Source organism: Mycteria americana, chromosome 1, assembly GCF_035582795.1.
Source record: "Mycteria americana isolate JAX WOST 10 ecotype Jacksonville Zoo and Gardens chromosome 1, USCA_MyAme_1.0, whole genome shotgun sequence".
In the NCBI taxonomy this organism is placed as follows: domain Eukaryota; kingdom Metazoa; phylum Chordata; class Aves; order Ciconiiformes; family Ciconiidae; genus Mycteria; species Mycteria americana.
Genome location: NC_134365.1, coordinates 40,569,314 through 40,583,889, shown reverse-complemented (window position 1 = coordinate 40,583,889; position 14,576 = coordinate 40,569,314). Strand labels below are relative to the sequence as shown.

General features: G+C 37.0%; 1 protein-coding gene across 6 annotated transcripts in view; it reads right to left on the bottom strand.

Moving 5' to 3' along the window:
• Positions 1-14,576, bottom strand: part of CNOT2 (CCR4-NOT transcription complex subunit 2) — a 93,073-nt gene that overhangs the window by 30,401 nt on the left and 48,096 nt on the right. For 4 of the 6 annotated variants that reach the window (XM_075495573.1, XM_075495551.1, XM_075495557.1 and 1 more), the window contains 2 exons: positions 9,613-9,735; positions 8,226-8,273 (listed from right to left, as the gene is read on the bottom strand). In XM_075495573.1, coding sequence (XP_075351688.1) covers positions 8,226-8,273; positions 9,613-9,723 — 159 coding nt within the window. In that variant the 5' untranslated portion in view covers positions 9,724-9,735. Of the gene's footprint in view, positions 1-8,225; positions 8,274-9,612; positions 9,736-14,576 lie in introns of those variants that run through there. The other 2 variants (XM_075495561.1, XM_075495567.1) reach the window with 1 other exon arrangement.

Genomic DNA, 14,576 nt, shown 5'->3' with positions numbered 1-14,576 from the left:
CTTAATAGCTTTGGGACAGGTAAGCAAAACAGTTAAGCCAAAAAGAAGATCCTGTAAGAACAGCTGCTCAGGGCATTCAAAAAATGCTGTGATGGCATATGGTATAATAAAGAGAAGATGGTACAAATCTCAGCATAAAAAAACCTTTATTCATAATGTTAACTTGGATAAAAAAAAAAATAATTAAAAAAAAAAAAAAAATCACAGACCTGAGAGGTACCAGATTACTTGAAAGAGAGGAAAAAGAATCCCACTTCTTCTATACCAAGTACTACTTGACTTTTAAAATTCAGTTAGAAGAAAAGGAATCGCAAATAATATTTAATGAACACTGCTTATTAGAAATTGGATTTTCTTTTGAAACATTGCGAAGTAGGTCACATGTATTGTGCCATTTGCTTTTACGTGAAAAGTTAATTGCAAAATGACTTGTAGAGAAACCTTTATAGAAAACCATAATAAAGGCCAAGTATTAAATTCAGTAAGTCTAACAACTAGTCTTAAAGTCATAACATACTTAGAACATCAAAGATAACAAGCCTGAAAAAGAAATAAATAAAAATTTCTGTGGATCTGCTCCAGGCTGATTAAATGTAGCACTTCTCAAATCTCACGGAGAAGGAACATGCTATGTGGGTATTTATTATCTCTCTAGTTTATTTTGTAATACGCTAAAAAACCTTCCCTACTATTAAATGCTTTTTTCTGTCATAAGTAAGGAGCAGTTTAAAATTTTGTCTTCTTTTTCTATTATTTCCATATAATTTAGGTCAACAACAAAACACCTAAATTAGCCAAAACCTTAAACTATGCTACCAGGACCTTTGTTTATATTCACAACCTCTGAGTCACTATTATAGTCCTTGCAAACCTGGTCTACCAAAGATAACGAAGATTCAACATAATGCTATTAGTAGTATTAATAACATTCCTTCTGGCATTCTGCAATCATTATTTTACCTGACTGGACTACCAGCCACATGACACACAAAATATAACAACTCTCCAAGAGTGTAATTGCAACGATGGCTGGAAGTCACTCTTTAATTTCTTTTAGTCTACAACAGCCAAAGGTCATGATAATCTTAATAAAAACTAAAGCAGTTAGTGACCCTTAAGGTCACTAAAGCCTCTTCCAGTTGGTAAGATCTTTTAAGCTTTACCCAATTATATCAATATTTTAGAAAAAACATGCTCAGAATTATAGCTGTAACCACCTTTGCAAAACAAAACGTACCAAATTACTGAGATCACGTCAATGAACAGCATATTCTAGCAGTATATATACAATACCAACTTTTTAAAACAAGTGACTAATAATCTTCGATCAAGTCAAGGAAATTGTTAAACAAGCTGCTGACACCTATAGCTTTTGCTGCACACGTACAAAAACAACCTCCACTCTTCAAACTTTGGCATTTAGGTTTAAATCAATTTGCCAGTGGTTAACAGCTACAAAACCCAGTTGTGAAATAGCACAGGATTTCTGCTTCTATTCCAACCTTGTATAACTGAACTAGACAGATTGTTTCAATTGGCTTTCCCTGTACATGTTAGGAGACAGAGGAGGCCTAAGACTTGCATCTCCCACAGGGCAAGGAGACAACTGAGCAAACAAGACCTTGTGTAACATGAAGGGTGCGCTTTATTCTGCTGGCGTACGGAAGGACCGACACTCAGTACTGGCAAGCTGAAGGACTGAGCTGATGATAGTCAACTAAGATGTGAACGTCATTTTACTCACAAGTCTCAAATAGTCACAGGGCAGTTCTGATCATGGAAGATTCTGCTTCTAAACTCAAACCAACTGATGATCCAAGCAGACGGCCCAAATTTTCTGGACTGGTCCACACCAAAAATCAGTAAGCCGTAACGTGCTATCAGGCAATTTCCTACCCCTAGTGATGAACGAGATTTTACTGTAACTGCTTTCTGCTGTAACTGCTAAACTCTTGATGGGTTTACTGCAGTAAGTTCATTTAAGAGTGTCAACAATCTCGAAAAAACAGCACCAGCGGTTGCTTAAATTTGCCAGAACTGTGAAAGAAGTGCTGCATTTTACAACCCTCTCGGGAGGCTGGCGAACACAGGCTGCAGCCTCCCTGAGAGCAGAGGGAGGTGGCGGGAGGAGGCCCAGCAGCAGAGCTGGCTGACGGGGTTCCTGCCTCCCCTGCACTGCAGCATCCTGCCTCTTCCAAGAAAACCCCCAATTTATGCGGGGACAGCTGTCTGTCACCATAACCGCCGTGGTGGCACACCTCGGCACGGCGGCACCAAGAAAACTCGGTAAAGCAACACTTCTGTGAAGGCTGCTACATTAGGCAGTTATAGCCTAAAGCGACTTTCTTAAACACAAAGCAAGCTGAAGTTAAAATATATCGATCCAACGCTAGAAAGTCAAAAGCAAAACGTGTTAGAATAAGCAACTAAGTCCGTGAGTAATATCTGGCCTGATAAATGATGGTTTTCTCACAGGTGCAAACATCAGCATCATTTTGTATTTGCACTACTTTATTTCTGGTATCTGCCATCTGTGCTGCACTGTTTAATAATAAAACAGCTGACCCACAGCCTCAAAAGGAGAAAGTGTTACACTGATGTAAAAAATAATAACAAGTCAAGCCAGCAAATACCAGATTAAAAAAAAACCCAGATTTTTCTGTACTCTGCCACTTTAATATTTAGTATTATTATTAGTCCTCCTCTAGGTTACAAAGCACTTTTTAATACAGTGTTCACAAAATTCACACATTACACAAAAATATTTCCAAATCTCAAAATCAGAGACCAATGAAGAAATTTTGAAAGCCTTATATTTGCTGGGTATTATTTGCAAGTGAAAATTGCTACGGATATATGTTACCTGTGAAATACAAAACCAAATACAATACTGAAAGACATACGAAATTTTATTCAATCTTTCAGATTTAATCATTCACGGTTGCAGTCTCCTGCCTCCAGTGGCACTTGGAAAGCACACAGAAGTAGGACCACACTGCAAGTGTCACCTTTTGCATTACATTTATCTGGAATTTTTTTGTTGTTGGCAGCAATATCTCAAGATCTTAAAGGCAAGTTGTTGCCTTTGAATGACAATGACATTATTAACATGAGATTAACATGGCTATTAAAGTAAAACTGCAAAAACAAATTCTCCCTGTGTAGAGACATTCAGTTTGATGGTACAGTGTATTAATGAGCCAAAAGCTGACTGAAAACTCATTGAAAGCTGCTACCAAAAATGCCATAAGCAATTAAGAACTAGGACAACAAAGCAAATATTTAATTTTAATTAAATAACCAGTTGCACATGAAAAGCTAAAAAAAGCCACCCACACACTGGGCATGTAAACCACCAATATTACAATACAGTATGTTCAGTGAACTGAATTATTGTGTAAGAAACCATAACCTCCCCCTTCTAGGAGAGGCACAGGATTTTATGCATGGAATTAATCTGGTCTGAGGAACCACTTCAAATGCTAAAGCTGACATACAAAAATTATTATATATTGTTGATTTAAGTCGAGATGCAGTAAAACATAGCTTTTAGATAAAGTGCAGAAACAACACCTAGCACAGTCTTTTAGTTCTTCTGTAAAAAAATCTAAATACAAACTCAACCGCAGTGAGAAGTACATACTCTAGTCATCAACAGTGAAATTAATCTCCTTGTGACATAATTTCAAGTTGTAAAGTATGTGATGAGAAATAACTTTGACTAATTCAGATACATACTTCTGGCAAAATGTGTGACAGAGTATGGAAAGCCATTTGCCTCTCTAAGTAAAATTAGTTTATCATGTACTGTTTTATTTGATAAACCCATCCAAGTACTAACTTGTAGGTGACACAGTAAAAGGGTGCATTTTGCATTCTGAATTTTTTTTTTTTTCATACTGTGTAACTTTATTATGAAAACGACAGCTATAAGTAGAATGACAATAGGCTCTGAAAGGGTATACTACATTAAAGCACAAAACTCCCTCAATTTGTTTCTAATCTCATCCCCTGCAAGTCCTTCCAACTGTTTTCAATTAATAGCATTGCAATTTTCATTCATTTAAAGTTTGTTTTTGTTTTTTCTTTTTTTTAAAACATATTATGTACTCACTAAAAGATGCAAAGTATATTTAATCACTCTCTGGGAAGGTAAAAAGCAACTTTGTTGCTTTGCAACTCTCACTTCAAAGAAAAAAAAGCTTAAGCTATGTGTTTCACAAAGCAAGCAGAGCAAACCAACCCACTCTTCAGTCAAATCTACAGGAACGTTTCCATGCAAAGTAATGCATATGAAAATATTCATTCTCCGTTTATAATTAAAGACATTAATCTATCTTCTCCCAAAAATAAGCTTTATTTTTTTTCCCCTCCACAAATGGATCAAAACTATTCAGACTATGAAGAGTTACATTAACGTTAAGTAGCTCTATTCACCAAGCCAGCATTAGCAAGAATGCTGTGACTGCTTCTGATGCAAGAGGATTCTATGGGAATTCTTAAATACTTACAACAACTCCATGTGCAGCATCTGAAGTTAAATTATGACTAAGCTAACAAACTCTCGTGCAATGACCAAGGCAAATGGCAAGCAAGATGCCTTGGGAAACAAGATACCATAGGTTTCCTTAGAATCCTAAAAAATAGCATTAGAAAGTCAACAATCCAGCTGGAACAATGTGGTGTTCAGCAACCCTAAAGCCAAAGCTGTCTCCAGAAGGCTGATTAAACCCTTCCCACATTTAGTTTCCCAAACTTAGCAAGATTCTGTATCTCTGTTTCCCCGGTAAGCTAAGTCTTGCGTCAGGGTTTTCTCTCTTGTAGAAGTACCACCTCTTTGTAAGGCCACATATTTCAAAACACAGTAAGAGTTCGGTAAAGGTTCTACAAATTACTTGAATAGAAATTTGCAGGAAAAGGCTTTGATAACAGCTTCTGACCATCCTTTCGTTGTATCACGACCACTGTGCGCGCTACAAGACAAACCCACTGACGTCTGCCTTCACACAACTGTCTCATGACAGAGGAATACCTGAACTTGATCCATCACAGACATGCTTCTACTACATCAGGATGGAAGAAACCTCTGGAAAGCAGGCTCCCAGAATCAATAACCCATTTCCACTGTCCTCAATATCCAAATCTGAGGACCTCCCACTTCAGGAAACATAGTGCCAGGGAGCTAGATTAATAGTTGCAATGAGCCAAATCTAATCTGCACGCTAGATCTTAGTTGCCCCAATTGTTAAAATACATTTGATGAGACACCACATTTTGAAAGAACTGAGCTGCAAAAGAACATCAGGTCTCAACTGAGAAAGTCCAGAATTAGTTAAAGCATTAAGATTTTTCAGAGGAGAGTAAGCTCAGCAAACTAACCCATCAGCAGTGCAAATGAGAGAATTATTACTATGTTACTGTGAGCATTTTATCATCTCTTGAGCAACGGGGAGAGAAAATGAACAGCAAAGCACTGGGCCGAGAAATAGAAAAAGCATTCATTGAAAAAGTTATCCTAACTTTCCTCATAATTTGGGCAGATCTTCATTAAAAGGCATGTTTGTCTACTGTCAGATTTATGACTGCAGTTCAGAACAACAGAACATGCCCTGATCTTATATTCTCACATAGGCATCTTCAGTGGATTGGGCTAGACTGGTCAAACCTTATAGAGCACTTCTTACATTCTTATACATGAGAAATCGAAGAAGTTCAGACTGAACGGGTCCCACCTTTTCTCAAAGCTCATTGTCTTTTTTTTTTTTTCCCTCATTTGAAGACAGTACATTCAAAAGTACGTGAAGGCTTTGAGTTACCAATTTCTACCATTGTCACTCTATCCAAATAAAAATACATGTACACCTGTTCTATAAAATACCTTATAATAAAAACAAAATAAAAATTTGTTTGCCAAGGCATTATTGACCTGGTTATCACACACTGACCCTAAGTGCAGCAGAATTCATAGACAGAACATTCATGGATATACTCTGTTCCACTCCCCTACTTAGCACAGCAAGGTTTGTGATGCCTCAAGGCAAAGCCACCCATTTAGTAAAAAGGAAGCATTAGATGGCTTGAGTAAGATCTAATCTCATCTAAGGAACCATAATTTTGTGCCTAAAACAATAGACCCAAAGAGCATCCCTATGATTTTAGAAACACTTGTGCACATGAGTAACCTGCAACTTTTCCATTTCAATTACCATATCAATCCTGACTGTCTAGAACTGTATTGCCTAGTGAAAAAGCAGGTAAGTTAAAAGAAAGCTTTTAGTTTTTAGCTACACTGAGGCTCTGAAAGAAAAATAACATGTCCTAAACTATTTGCTGCTACTTCTTCCCACTTGTAAAAAGTCTTCAAAATTTAAGACAGAACTTGAGCAGCTTTAGTTCACTTTACCTTTGTGTAAAGGAAATTCTTTTAAAATTCAAATTAGCCAAAGCAACAAGTCACAAGAATTACACATCAGTAAGTGCTACGAAAATTGTTTATTATAAGACATAAAATATTTTTTTCACATCTTTTCCAGATAGGTTCTAAATTCTTTTTTCACTAATGAGTGAAGAACTATTTCCTAATATAATTTGAAAAAAATTAAAACCTCCACCTTAGGTGTTAAAACAAGATAGAAAGCTGAAAGGCTCCCAACCCAATCAAACTGTGTGCAAGTCATCACTGTACCCCACCTGAAGACAATGCCTCTTCACAAGGACAGAAACCCTACTGTAAAAGTAAAGTGAAAAATAGGTTCCAAAGTTTATAAAAAATAACATGCTTGCAGTAATAGTCCTCACTCTACTCTAAATTTTAGGAAGCTTTCACCATTCTGTATGTTCCTCTGCTTGGAGTACACATACACATTAGCAATTCCTTGGAAAGTAGCAATTTTCAAGGTTAGAATCAGTAAGGCTTCAACAAAGTGAAAAACAGAAAAACACCTAGTCGTGTCCAGTATGAGGGTAAATACTAAACAAGCTTTAGCCCTTCCCAAAGAGCAGTATTTAAGGAGGCCATTCACAGAGGGCTTCCCTCAGAATCACTCTATTTCAGGTTGAAGAACTCTAGAGGATAAACAAAGCATAAATGAAGGACTCAGGATTCATGTGTATATATGATACATTGAAGGAAAAAAATTAACCTTTAACTCATTTGCTACAGGTTTGTAGCTAAAACCTGCAATACATTAATTTTATCTGCTCTCAGTAAAGACATAAAAGAAACTGAAAATGAAGAAAACCAGCAATAATTTAAATTGCAGTAAAACTGCACCTTGTTTAGACAATTCTACTATAAAAAAAGGCATAAAGACTGCCGGTTTTCAGTAAGCTTACAAAGAGATTGTGTATGCTATGTTTTAGTCTTTTTATTACTAGTTGGATTTTCTGAATATAAAAGTGATTTACTCCTTTCCCCAAAGTTTCCTCTGCCTTTATTTTTTTCCCCACATTTACCTACTCCATTTCAATAGAAATGTGAAGACAGAAAGATTCAAAGTGTTTCAAGATCTAGAATGCTGGAAGATTTTCCTCGCAGGTGTTCATAAAACTGGATCCAGGTTTTGAACATTAGTCTTTATTAACTTAGAGAAAATTCTGAGCAAGTTTATTTTTGTCTGTCAATACTACGCGTTATCCAAGTAACAACACAGTCAATATATTTATTGTGTTCTCATATACAGAACAACATCTTTAGCAGAATTCCAGTTGAAAGACTATTTGAAAACATGCTTATTTTCAACTGGAAAGGTTTTCAAAGCCACAAATTTGCTTGGAAACTAAAATAATACAACCAGCTTTGCAACCTCTCTCATCTACTGTGAGCCAGATGAGATATCAAAAAGAACATGTAATACAGAATATACATTTAGCTATACATAAGTGATCAAAGGTATACAATGTCAGTATCACCACCATGTATTTATTTTGATCAACTCTTAAAAAAAAAATATTACAATAGCATATAATGGTTTAAGATTTCATAAACAAACTCAGAAAGTGGTAATGGTCAATAGTGAAGCTTCGGGGGAGGGAGGGGGGAATCCCTTAACAAGAACTTGGATATAAAACTTTAAAAACCTTTTGCAAAAATCACTCTTCCATTTTCTGTCGGAACGACATCACTCTTCTGCCAACTACAGCAGCTTCTATGCCCCATTTTGGCCACTTCTCCCACAAGCTTTCACGATTTGTCATTTGTCATTCCTGGTGTCTGGAACACCCACCTTCCTTCTCTTGAAGTCCCATTCTAAGATCCACTTCTGCAACATTGCCTACAGAAAGAGTAGGCAACTAAAACACTCATTCACTGTGTCAACAACGTGCCAAGCATCAGCTTTCACTGTGTACACTGTACAGCATAGCGTTCATCTCACTTTACCTTTCTTACTACACCGTAATGACTTCCCTCCCTCAGTGCAGCAAATCTAAAAGTGGGCATTTAATATCTAAGAATCACTTTGGAGAAATAGTGTCTACTGTTTTTGAGAGTGCTAGCTGCACCTCTCAGTGCTCACAGAAAGGAAAGTATGTTCAACATAAATATCCATTGTGCCTGTGTGCATCTGTGGTGCATGCACATATGTAATGGACATAAACAGAAAAGAGCAGCCTATTTAATTTTCTTTACACTGTAGTACGTTTTAATCCTTTGCTGGCTCACCTGACATTTCTCAAAATAACTTATGAAACTGAATTGGAAAGCTGCATTTAAGCATTTTTTTTGGCTTGTTTTAAAAAGGCTTCTACTCTAAACCTATTTCCTTCTATCTTTGAAAATCTGGATTAAAATGCAATTAACTAAGAGCCTATAGGAAATGTTTATGTTTACATAGCTCAAGGTCTATCAAGACTATGTTCACATCTGCTATTAAACAACTATATTTCTGGACAGTCATGGAGGCAGACTTGAAGCAATGACACCTTTCTGAAAGTCTGAAAGAATTTTTTTTTTTTTAATTAGAAAGAAAATCTAGCATATATGTTGCTTACACATATTAAATGCAAGCCTGTCATGAGATGGTATTACTGACCTTCAGGTGACATGAACCTCAAGTCATGCTTTCAGTCTTCCATGTATTTCTACATGCCACTCCATATAAAAGTGAAATACTTTACTGGCTAATTTCTTTATTTCAATAATGAGCAGAGTTTCAGTAATGCCAATGCAAGTCTAACATAAAATAATGCATTATCAAGGGAAAAAAATGTTTAAGAATGGTTGTTTTTGTAACTTTGTGTCATTACAAATGGGAAGGAGAATACTTGAGCAGACAAACAAGCTGCACAAGGCATTTTAAAAAATGAAAAATGGTTGAAGATGTAAAATGCAAAACCACAACAAAAACACTGTAGACACAATATGTAAACACAAGATATAATCAATAATCCAATTTAAGTTACAAATAGAATTCTTAATGATGAAAAAATAAACCCCTGGCAATCATATGGCTGAAGTTCACATGTATAAACTCACTAAAACTAAAGCACTTGCCACTGAAAACACCCATCATTCACAGCTTGAAGCTAGATGAAGCCCTTCCTCACATACATTTCAGGTACTTGAAACTATCTCGCTATTAAAAGGGGAAAAAATAAGCTTATTCAACTTACATCTTTTTCTGACCGATGTGGGAACATCGATGATTGGCTGTAGTACATGTTTTCATCATGGTAGTCACCATCAACCCCCTCTACAAACTTCTTCCTTGAAGCACCAAACATGCTGTTTGTCACCTAAATAAGAAAAAAAACCCGATTATATACCATATATGATTTGGTTTGCTACATACTTATAATAGTATATATTTTAAATATAGGTAAGGATTGTTAAAAAACTGTTTCTAAACATTTGAAAATTCCTCTTTAAAAATATTTTCTGTATATTGCCAACGTAATGGTTCTTCCAAGCGGGATTTTCATCTGACAGAAACTCACGTTTCAGAAGGGATTGGGGTGGGGAGAAGGGACATGCTTGGTTTTTTGGAGGGGTGTTCATTTGTTGGTTGGCTTTTTTTTAGTCTCATGACCTTTCACTCAGGTTTATTTAAAATTACAGAATGTCAGACAACAAAACAGCAAATTTCTCAAATTTTCCTCTCCTCAGGTAAACACTTCCCCTCTAAAAGAAGAAAATTAAGGAATGTTCTTTAGAGCTCAGACACCTTATAAGAAACAAAAATAAAGAAAAAAAAAATCTGAAAAATCACTCCCATGTCTCATCAGTCCCATGTCTCATGCTTTGGAAAAGCAGCTTTCTACTCAACCCTGTGCTCTCAGGGCCATGATTAAGTACGAGGAGGTTGAGCTTAACCACACTCAACAACCTCATCACAGACTGGCAAAGTTACTGCAGACAGCCCATAAAAAACCACTAGACTGTATTTTGCCTTTACTCCCAGAGGTGCACACACATACACAGACAGAGCTGCTAAGTCAGGAACTGGAAACTGAAGAAACAACAACCACACAGCTGGTCACAGAACCCTAATTCATTAGAAAATTTAATCCCGCAGCAAGGTCATACAACATCGCTAAAGCATCTATTGCATGCAGTGCATATTTATACACTTGACTCTCTTATTTATGTAAAAATACATACACCTCTGTTAAGTTCCTAATCTATCTGGCTACGAAACACTATCACAGCGTAGTGTGGGCTAACCAAGCCCTGTTTTAACCTAACAGGTTAATGTTCAAACCAGTGAAATGGCACATACTGGTCAGCACTGAGCAACTCGCCCAGTTTCTTGCACCACACAAGGAGACTGGAGAGAGCGCAACCAACAGGATAGTAACCAACCCTGAGCTACCGCCCTACGTAACATACCTTCAGATGGATCTTTAACATCTTGGAAGGTAAGGATGCCAAGTTACAGTTAGCTTATGAAATGCTCTGAGCCCTAAGATTTACCATCTTCACTACTGACAGCATTAGAAAACAAAGGACAATTTTTTTTTTTTTTTTTTTTTTTTTTAAGAGTGTCATTTTGCACTACTTTATGTTCATGCTTGAAATTGAAATTTCAAAACATTTATTCTGGTTGGCTGCTAGGGGAGTTACTTTCAGCTTGAAATCCTCTTATACTTACTGACACAAAATTACTCTGATATTCCTCACAGTGTGGCTTATTCAAATTTCACCTTTACTGACAAAGATTTCTAGGCAGTGTTTAATAACATGGGCGCTCCTATACTAGTAACAACTTAACCCCATGATTTCAACGTCATAGGAGTTTTGAGTAAAAGTAAAGTCAACACTTGGGATGCATTTAATACAGCTATAATCACAGAATTGCCCTAAAACTTTCAGCTAAACAAAAGCCTATTCCACTACTCCTACAAGAGGGTTTCAGATATTTAGATGACTGATGTCTCAAAACAAATTTATAATCTGTTACACACATGTGAAGGCATGTAAAGGTACTGCACACCTTCTCCAGACGAAACTTCTGTTTTACGATATTTACAAAAATGTGCAAATGTAAGGTCCCAAACTGCTCGAATGCATTCAGCTGACTTTCACACTTGTAGTAAAGCTTTCATTACACTATAAGCATATCCCACTGTGCTAATCCCCTTACAATGCAATTATCACCTACCAGATGGGATGGAGCATTTAACAGGCTAAGGGGATTATCTTGTCCTTTGCTCTGCCTGAGTAAAGTGCGGAGAGATGAGCAGTTGCCTTTAACTGCTGTAAAAAGGATAGTGAAATGCTTTGGTGAAACTATTCCAAGCAATGAGGAGAAGCTGAGCATCTCAACCAACTACTGTTCTTGAGAAGGTAAAAGGTAGCTTCTCGCAAGTCTCAAAAAATTTTTTGGTGTTGCTTTAACAATACCTGGGATAAGAGAAGAATTTTTTTTGCCACATAACCTTCTCTCATGATACATCATCAGAATAACAAAATTTAATTGTGACAGAAAGCAAGTCACTGAAGTATACACCATACTGTACTAATGTAATACCTAACCCTGAGCTACAGTAAAGGAACTATATAAGGGGAAAAAATGATCCTGTCTTTGACCCTGTAGCTTTTGATCTTATTTCCGCAAAGGTTTACACATGGCTGGCTACACAGGCACTGTAAAGATTTCTGAGTTAGTGGGGTAAGGTCAATGCTTTCAGTCTCAAAAATATATGTTTAAAGCTGCTGTGAGAAAGCTAGTATGTCCAAATATGAAGTCTATATACTGAAAAGCTCAAAGATATTTTAAACAGTCTCCACTAAATTTAAATTGTCTATAAGATTTTCTATATTGATAATTATATAGGACAGTGGCTCAAAAACTAATCAAGATTATGCCCTGAAGACTGATGAAGTACACTGATATTAATATGGAGTCTTACAAGAGCATGGTTATTAAAAAAGAAAACTTTTAATAATTAGATAAATATTGACATTTTTATTGGCAACCCATTTTTCTATACAATACCTAAGAGGACTGTGCTGGTGAACTCCAGAGAGCAGAGCAGTGCATTGCAGGCTGCAGCTGCAGGGGAAGGCTGGAGGAGCTCTGCCTGCAACCCAGATGCATCGCTGCGCCCGACTGCTCCGAAGACCTTCAAAAACTTTTTGCAGAGACTGACACTTCCCCACAGCAGCATTTTTGTAAGCAATTCTGCGTCTTTCAATGCTGCCAAGCAAAGCAGTTGCATGCAGTGCTCAAGCTGTCCATGCTCCCACTGAGGGAAGCCGTACAGGCGCTGGAGGGCATTCTGGCAGCTGCCTGCACCCCTAACAGGATTTCGCTTCACTAGAAAGAACTGCCACTTGTTCTCAGGGTGAACCACAGCACAGATCACAACAGAGAAACATGGCGTTGCAATTTACGCTGCTATCCAGCTCTGTTATAAAACTAACAGCACGATAAAATGAGGCAGCCGCTAAAGACCAGTAACTGAAAGGGCAGGAACTGGGATAAGAGACTGAAGCTGCAGCTGCCATAGCCAGGCTGCTTACTTCTTGCTTGTTCTTAGGCTAACACCAGCAGCCAATTTACCTACTTTCCAGTAGTCACCAGTGACAGTAAACGGCTGGCAAACTTCTGAATCAGAGCACCTATCCCCGTGCAGACTTTTATAATATTACAGCAGGTTTATGCAATGACAGTGTCAAATGGTTGCCAAGTTAGCAGTAGGCATCTTCCTATCCACATTAACTTATTCCAGTATTCACTAACATATTAATTAGTCAGTCATGCTACAAGCATATGCACAGATACTGAAAACACACTATTGCATTACTATTTGTAAGAAGGTCTGAGAATAACTGGGGCTGTGCCAAACGCGGGCAGATCCGCAGACGGAACTTTGTTGCTTATTTCTTAGGACAAGAAGCCACCAGGAAACCTTATACACAAAGACTGCAGCTCCTGTTTCATAGACTGATAGATCAGTGTCCCATCAGCTACAAAATTACAGCAAAGTTCATGCAGCACTTATAAATACATTTTAAACCCTTTGGAAATTAACAGTGACCTGAGGTTTTGTATCTTTACAGGGTCTAGACTGATGAGGTGAAAGGTAGAAATCAGCTCTTGTATTTAAGTCCCTCATTCATACATATATACCTATATACACACACACACACACTTATGCCAACACAATCTCACAGAAGTGGTACTCCAGTTGCATGGCAATTTTATTAAGTAAAGAATTCCTGTCTACTCAGCCTAATTTCATACAGATCCCTCTCCCAATCCTGTAACTACTTTTCCTGTTCTACTGTGGGAACTCAGTCCTCTGTTGCACAAGACACATTGGCAGTGCAACCATTCATTAAAAAAAATGTAAAAGTGGTGCACTTCTGTCAATTCATCCTTTAGCATAATATTGCAAAAGTACTTACAACTCCCACTGGTAGACCCATGTACAAATATTATTAGAAAATATTCATGGTAACAGAGGAAAGAAAGGGAAGGAGCTACATGTTAGGATGGAGTTCAGAGAACTAACCAGCCATGCTGCCACAAACCATGCCCAATTCTGATCAGATGAACACAAGCGCTTCTTTCAAAACACAAGCACATCATGTTTAAAAATCAGATTTGCCCACAACTTCAAGTTAATGTTAACCAAGCAAAATGCAGTCCCAAACCTGACAAGACCTTTAAATACTTCTGTGGAACATTTCCTAACAACAACCACTATAGGGGAACTAAAAGCACCATACAAATGTTAAGAACTTGGAAGTATCTAATAAGCAGTTTGCTGTGGTCATTGACCTTTATCCTTCAGCTGAGTACGTAACACACGACAACCAACAATACTTATTTTAAAAAAAAAAAAGTTAAAAAACCCCCCCACAGATTCCAAGAAAAATCCTTTTCATTATAAGATACACTGCAACATAGCATATTTCAGCACACAAAAACTTGTTTGTTAGCAATAACTGAAAATACGTTATTGACACAGAATTTTTAAGGAAAAATTATTAATAATTTTATCATCTTAAGCTACAAAAAGATCTTCTCTATAATCACTTATAAAGTGTTGCTATGATTGTATATTAAATTACTTTAACAGCCTGAAGCAAATTATAGTATTAAAATATGAAAACTAATTATGTTTCT